General features: G+C 60.4%; 1 protein-coding gene across 1 annotated transcript; it reads left to right on the forward strand.

Annotated features, from left to right (window-relative positions):
* Positions 1-2834: 2834 nt before the first annotated feature.
* Positions 2835-6648, forward strand: ROPN1L (rhophilin associated tail protein 1 like; the record flags this gene model as incomplete). The annotated part of the gene is made up of 4 exons (XM_084233891.1): positions 2835-2965; positions 4210-4333; positions 4913-5074; positions 6469-6648. 4 exons carry the CDS (start codon positions 2835-2837, stop codon positions 6646-6648), a joined length of 597 nt encoding a protein of 198 aa, XP_084090017.1.
* Positions 6649-7386: the final 738 nt, after the last annotated feature.

The following is a 7386-nucleotide window of genomic DNA, read 5'->3' on the forward strand; positions in this document are numbered from 1 at the left end:
ACATCTACCAACTCTCGGTGGTGTACGATTTTTCCTAGTGAAGCTACTATTTTTAAAACCAAGCCAATTTTGTGCAATGGATTGCTTGTTACTTATACCACAATTTATAAAAGCAGTTGTGTGTTCACATAGGCTGTTTCAGAGGCCTGAACCCTCCTCCTCCTCACGTTTGGCTGATGGCTTCCTCCTGTTTCACAGAAAGGATGGGCACCCTCAGCTTTTCGCTCACTCATACCATCACATCTGCGCTCCCCTGCATCTGTGCCAAATGCACATTCCCCTACCGTGTAGGGGGTTGGGGAGGTGCCCCTTGTGTTGTCACTCAGCACCCCCCCTCCCCATCTTGACTCCTTTATCAGCTCTTCTGCTGAGCCTGTCTGGTCCCAGGGCTCTGGCAGGACTGCTGATGTCACCCAGTCTGGTGGCCATGGAGGCCATCTGTATGCTGACCACTCCCTCTTCTTCCTGGGACTTCAGATGCATCTGAGCAGCTGCCCTTGCAGCTGCCCTCAAACAACACGGGGATCCCCTCCCCCAAATCTACCATTGCAGATGTCCCCATCTTAGTGGGTAGAGACTGGCTGGGTTATAGTTACTAAGCCAAAAATGTTATAAACAGTTTTTTTTTTTTTTAAAGGATATGCATACAAGAACTGGGCTGTGGGCCAGAGGGGTGGAAGGTAGGGGGAGGGGGGTGAGTGGATGCACCAGAGACAGAGTGGGGAGCAGAACAGGCAGATCTACAGAAATACACTGCTGAGGGGAGCAGCGGGCAAGTCAGGAGAGGTCTGGGGCACCATGTGAGTAGCTCCCTGGCCAGGGATCTAACTCGTGCTGCAGAGGCTGCCGACAGCTTCATAGTGCTGAGACTTAACCCCTGGCACCGCCAGGGAGGCCCCTCAAGGGTCACCTTAGTGTAACATCAAGATTGTTCATTGTTACCACTCTGTTTTTCTCTATTATCCTTGTAATTGGGGAGGGGGGAATAGCTTACCTGTCTTGTTTGTATTTGCCTGTTACCCCTCTCACAGCTGGGGATTATAGTCACTGGGACCTAGCTGGTGTTGAGTATGCTGAGTAAATGGATCAAAATGATGTGTGGTTAGAATACAACCTGAAAGTACCACGCCCTTCTCAGAGGTCACCACCATCGGCCACATGGCCCACATCCGTGGCTCCTCAGGTCACCGCAAGGGGTGGGCTCCCCAGAGAGCACCATGGGGAGCTTTCCGCCCTTCAATTTCAAGGGCATTATTTTTATGTCAGTCCATAGCAGCCACTCACTTCAAGGGTCAGGCTGTATTCACTGCATGGATGAAGCTATGGTGTTTTCCAGAAGACAGCCCATGGTTTAATGTAATATGATAAACGTGTATAGGCTCAGACTAGTGGTGTGTAGCATGGGTTCCTAGAAGATTAAATCAAAGATATTTAAGGTAATAAATGCCCCCCTCCGCTCCCCAGCTTACTAGCAACACTCAAGTCATCAACATGACATGGTGACTACTGGCAGCCCGTGCTGGTGCTGAGGACTTGCCAGCATGTGTGTCTTCACTGGGGGTGCGTGGCTGGCCTCGAGCAGCCGTGCTGGGGCTGGATGCCTGTGGGAGGGAAGAGCCTTGTCAGCCGCCCTGCTGGACCCCAGATCCTAGTCCTCATCTTCCCCTGTGAGGGGGGTGGGTGCGGTGGGGGGGTCTCCGGCGGCCAGCCAGTATTCCCTCACCCCAGGTCCACCCCGGCCCGCTGCCCTGGTCAGCATCCCCCAGAACGCGTTTCTCCTGCCCTTTGACCAGAGCCTGTTTATTATTTATCGGAAGAGGTGGCTTGTAGCCAGGAAAACTAGAATCTTCTTTTAGCTGCAAACAGCCCACTGTCTATGTACGCGAGGTGCCTTCTGAACTGAGATCTGGAGGGGCCGGGGGCACCGGGCGCAGCAGGTGCGAAGCCGTCGGGGCGAGCCGCGGGGACACGGCAGGTGCCGGGCGGGCACGTGCACGCGGGACGAGGCCTCCGGGCGCGCAGGCAGGCCCGAGCCCCTCGGGGGCCCGAGTCTTCTGGTGCCCAGAGCAAGGGGCAGGGGGTCGCCGGTGACCCCGCCCTCGCCTTTGCGGGGGAGCCGAGGCGCGCTCAGGGGCACCTGCCAGCGGGGGTGCACTGCGCAAGCGCGGTGCCTGCCCGAGGCGAGTGCGCGTGCGCCGAGCCAGGGGGCGGGGCCCGCGCGCGTCCGGTTGCCTGGATACCGCCGCGCCACAATAGCGGCGGCCGGCGCCGCGGGTCCGGGTGTGGCTGGCAGGGGCGGTTGGCCCGCACTTTCCCAGGAGCACCAGGAGGGGCGGGTAAGGACCCCCGACCGCGGCCGCCCAGCCCGCCTCGGGGCGCCCGCGCCCGCACGGCGCCCGGGGCCTCCGCGGGACCCCCCGAGCCCGGGACCCCGCTCGGCCCCGAGCCCGGCCCCGCCCGCCCGAGCCCGGCCCCCCGCCCCCCCCAACCCCCCCGTCCTCCCAGACCCCCCGCCCCCCCAGCCTCCCCCGTCCCCCCAGCCCCCCCAAACCACCCGCCCTCCCAGCCCCCCCGTCCTCCCAGCCCCCCAACTCCCCGTCCTCCCAACCCCCCGTCCCCCCAGCCTCCCCCAGCCCCCCAAACCCCCCGCCCTCCCAGCCCCCCCAACCCCTCAGCCCCCCAAGCCCCTCCCGCTCCCCTCAGCCCCCCCAGCTTCCCCGCCCCCCAATCCCCCCCCAGCCCCCAGCCCCCAGCCCCCAGCCCGAGCAGCCGAGACGACCGGCCCCTTCCCCGCAGGCACCGGTTCTCCAGCCTGGTCCGGGCTGCGGACAGCGATGCCGCTCCCCGACACCATGTTCTGCGCGCAGCAGATCCACATCCCCCCGGAGCTGCCCGACATCCTCAAGCAGTTCACCAAGGCGGCCATCCGCACCCAGCCCGCCGACGTGCTGCAGTGGTCCGCGGGGTGAGCGCGCCCGCCAGGGCCCTGCCGTCTGGGGGCGGCTCCCCAAGGCGGCGGCGGCGGCTTCTTCTTTTGCTTTGCGCAATGTTTTGTTCTCGTTTCTCGTTGCGCTTGCGTTGGATCACACTGTGGTGTGTGTCCTGGGAGGACGGGATCCCACAGCGCGGCCACGACCGAGGCGCCCACACTCATCCCGCCTGGGCCACGGTGCGCCCTCCCCACCCTGCGCACCCTGCTCCTGCTGGGGGTCGGCTTCGGGGGCTGGCTGCTGAGTTTGGTTTTATTTGACCCTTTGGTTTCTCTCAGTTCCACGTATAAGGGACGCCATCTGGTATTTGTTTCTTTTTCTGACTTAATTTATTCCTTCCGGCTCCATCCATGTTGCCTCGCATGGCATGGGTTTATCTTTTTGAGGGCTGAGTAGTATTCCACCGGGTAAGGCTCCATCCCTCTTCCCCTCAGAGTCTGGTTCCTGGTGGCACCAAAACAGCTGAGATGATGTGGGGTCATCATCCTAAGGAGGCTGACCTCTGCCAGCTTAGTCTATAGCCAGTGAGCCTGCAGTTTCTTGCAGCAGGCATTCTAGCCATTTCCAAGAACACATCGTTTTCAAGTTACAAGAAAATAGACTTTATTTTTTTTTAAGATTTATTTATTTATGCATACGAGAGCTGGGGTACAGGCCAGAGGTGCGGGGTGGGGGGTGAGAGGATTCCCCAGAGACAGAGTGGGGAGCAGAACAGGCAGACTGACGAAATACACTGCTGAGGGGAGCAGCGGGCAAGTCAGGAGAGGTCTGCTGTGCCATGTGGGTTGCTCCCTGGCCGGGGATCAAACTAGTGCTGCAGAGGCTGTAGATTGCTTTATAGTGCAGTGCTTAGCCCCTTGCGCCACTGGGGAGGCCCAAAAATAGACTTTAGAGCTAGTAAAAGGAACCCTTTTGATTTTACAGAAAAGCTCTTTGCCCCTTTTCAGTAAGCAGAGGTAGAGGCTCAATGTTAGGATCACAGGTATCCGAATAAACTTAAATTTTGAGTAGGTGCCTTGCCAGTGCTCCCCAGGGGCCCACTGAGAAACTGAGGCTCACCAAGTGGGTTGTCGGAGAGCAGAGGGGAGAGTGAGGGACTGCCGCTCTCATCCCCCTGGGCTGTCTCCCCCGGGCGGGGGGGCGTCTCAGAAGCCACCCATTCAGGGGTCTGTTGCATTGGATGAATCTTCAGAATCTTCAGAGGGGGCTGTGTTGTCAGGTATTTTTCAGCTTTGTCCAGAGGAGATCCTCTTCCTGTGAAGGACAGAATCGAAATGCCTGTGGCCACTCAGAAAGTAGACACAGGCCTCACTCAAGGACTGCTGAAAATCTTGCACAAGCAGGTACACTCCGGGCTCAGAGATAAACTTGGGATGAAGCAGGGCCCACCCCCTACATTCAGGGCGGGAACCACCCACTTGGCCCCGCCAGCTCACTTTCCCTGCAGTGAACCTTCAAGGTTTCTTTCTCAGAAGGAATCTGGGGGCCTCATTGTCCTCTCATTAAGGAGACCCCAATAGCTATTGGTGGTTAGGTTGTAGAACACTGAAATACCAAATCCAAATTAAGATGCTGGATCCTGCTGGCCAAAAACCGCCACAAAAACCGAACCCCAAAACCCAGCAACTATGAATCCAGACACAAGGGTCGTGTATGGAAGCTGAGCGTGCATGTATGGAAGCTGAGTGCAAACTGTTAAAGTCACAACCTGCCACTGTGGTGGGCAGCATGGGGCCTGGGCTCCGAGCCTCCAGAGGGCCTGTCCCGAGAGCCTCACTGTCTAGTGTTTAGGAGCCAGAGCGGCACCTGCTGCTCAGAGCCCGCCCCTGGTATATTTCAGTATTCACAGCATCACTGTATGTTTTTTGCAGGTTTTAAAAATGTATATAAATTGTGTCCTCCTAATTGTGTTTTCTAAACAGTGCAGTCACAAGTCCTATGTGGAGTTAGCCGATCTTGAGCAGAAATGGAAAAACTTGTGTCTGCCGGTAGAAAAATTCAGAGCTCTCTTGCAATTGGATCCTTGTGAGAACAAAATCGAGTGGATGAAATTCTTAGCGCTCGGATGCAGCATGCTGGGCGGGGTATGTGTTCGTGAAGACCGTATTGCAAAGCGCACATTAATATTCTGTGCAGAGCATATCAACAATTCTGCGCAATCGCAGGCCCGGCTGACAGAGAAGGTCATTGTGGGCACCTCTCAGCGTTGTTGTGAGTTCAGACTTTAATCACGATGAGAAAGCAGAATAGTTCATATTTTGGGGGTCCATTGTCATGATGCCTACCACCCCCGCCCCCTCCCACCCAGTACACAAAGCACCTTGTCCTGTTGGAGGCTCAGGGCTCCTGCGGGTGCGGGGGAGTCTGGAGGGAGACACTGGCCTCCCCTCGGAGCCGCACCGTGTGCACCGGAGCCATCCAGAGCAGCCGGCTTGTTCCTTCCTGGGATTTGCTGCTCCCCCCACACAGGTGCCCTCACTCAGCCTCCCTGGCACGGTGGTGACTGTTGGCCCTCGACCCCTGCCTCACCACGGCCCCTTTCAAGTGTGCAAGACCCGCCTTCCCCATTGGGCCTGGTGGTGAGGCGGGGCAGCCTCCTGGCGCACAGGTGAGCAGGCGTGGAGGGGCTGGCTGCACCGTGTCTCTGGGGTCTGCGGGAGCCAGGCCGTGGCCGAGACCCGCTGGTCCAGGCCGCGGTGTGCCCGCGGCGCCAGGGTCCCTGAGGACGTGGGGCTGCGACTTCCAGGAGACAGTCTTGGTGTGGTTTGGCATCTTAGCATTTTTCTTTATGGGTTAAAAAAACCCAGACTTTAAGAAGGGGGCAGTGAAGTGAAGGCGCTGAGGACGGCTGATTTACAGGGCCTCGCTGCCGCTCACTTGGCGCCCCGACTTCCCTCACCCGACTCCCACCCAGCAGCTGCTCCTCCCGCCGCCGCTGCCTCCCATCTAATGGCCGGTGGCACAGCTTGCTTTCTTTTTTTAAATTTGTATTTATGCATGAATACAAGAGCTGGGGTGCAGGCCAGAGGTGCGGGGTGTGTGTGTGTGTGTGTGTGAGAGGATTCACCAGAGACAGAGTGGGGAGCAGAACAGGCAGACGGACTGAAATCCACTGCTGAGGGGAGCAGAGGGGAGACAGGAGAGGTCTGCCGCGCCCTGTGGGTAGCTCCCTGGCCAGGGATGGCACTCGTGCTGCAGAGGCTGCGGAAGCCTCGTGTGTGGTGCCTAACCCCGTGCGCCGGCGCGGAGGCCCCAGGCCTGGTCCTTTGTAATGGCATCTTGCCAAGAAGCAGCTGAGCGTGCAGGCGCCCGAGTCTGGCCATCTCCTCTAAGACAAAGTCTGAGGTTGCTTTCAGGCCGGCCGCGCCCGGGCCACAACTCCCCTCTCGCCTCTGCGGGTCCCGACCGCCTCCTGGCGCGTGGGGGGGGCTGTGCGGGGGCGCTGGGGGGCTGACAGCCCCCCCCCCCCCCGTTGCAGTCCTTGAACTCCGCCATGAAGCACCTGTGTGAGATCCTCACCCTCGACCCCGAGGGCGGGCCCGCGCGCATCCCCTTCGAGACCTTCTCCTCCGCGTACCGCTACCTGGCGGGGCTGGACCGCGACGTGTCGCCGGCGGACACGGACACCTACCTGGCCACGCTCAAGACCAACCTGTGAGTCGCGGCCCTGGCGGCCGGCGCGGGGCTCCGCCGGGTCCCCCGAAGTCTCCGGGGCCGGGGAGCGGGGGCGGCGGGGGTTTGGGGTCCTTTGGGGGAACATCCGTCCTGTCCTTGAGAAAAGTTCCCCCAAAGCTGACCCGGGCTCTTAGCACAGCAGGTCAGAGGGCGGAGCGGGGCGCGCCCAGGCAGGCGGCGCAGCGGGGCTCAGGCGCAGGGGGCGCCGGCTTTGTGCCCCGTTCTGGGGCCTCTGCCGGGGACTCCCAGGAAGAGCGGGCGGTTCGTGGGGGCACCACAGAGGAGGGAGCTGAGCCCAGCCCCCAGGTGGGGGTTCTTGTGGGAAGGCGAAGCTGTTCTGGGGTCCAGAGGGAAGCAGGAAGGGGCTTGAGGTGACGCGGCACAGAGCAGATCCCCCAGGTTTCTGCCCCCAGAGGCGGGTCCCTGAGGCCTTCCACTTCCCCACCTCCACACAGGGGGCCCCAGTCCCCCCTTTTGGTGGCCTGCTCACGGCCTGCCTCTCTGGGGCCCCTGCTCTGTGCCCTGGGGATCCCCTGGAGCAGCCCCTGCGCCTTTGTGGGGAGCTGCCTGTGGGGCAGGAAGGATGAGGGCCCTTCCCTGGGGAAGCCCCCAGCCCCAGCCGTGCTCTGCCTCCAGGGCCTGTTCCTGGGCCTCCCGCTGGGTTTTACCACAGCAAAGACACCTCTGGGGCCTCCAGGGAGAGGCTGGGGGCCCCTGTGGC

This window comes from Talpa europaea, assembly GCF_964194135.1.
Source record: "Talpa europaea genome assembly, chromosome: 5".
Taxonomy (NCBI): domain Eukaryota; kingdom Metazoa; phylum Chordata; class Mammalia; order Eulipotyphla; family Talpidae; genus Talpa; species Talpa europaea.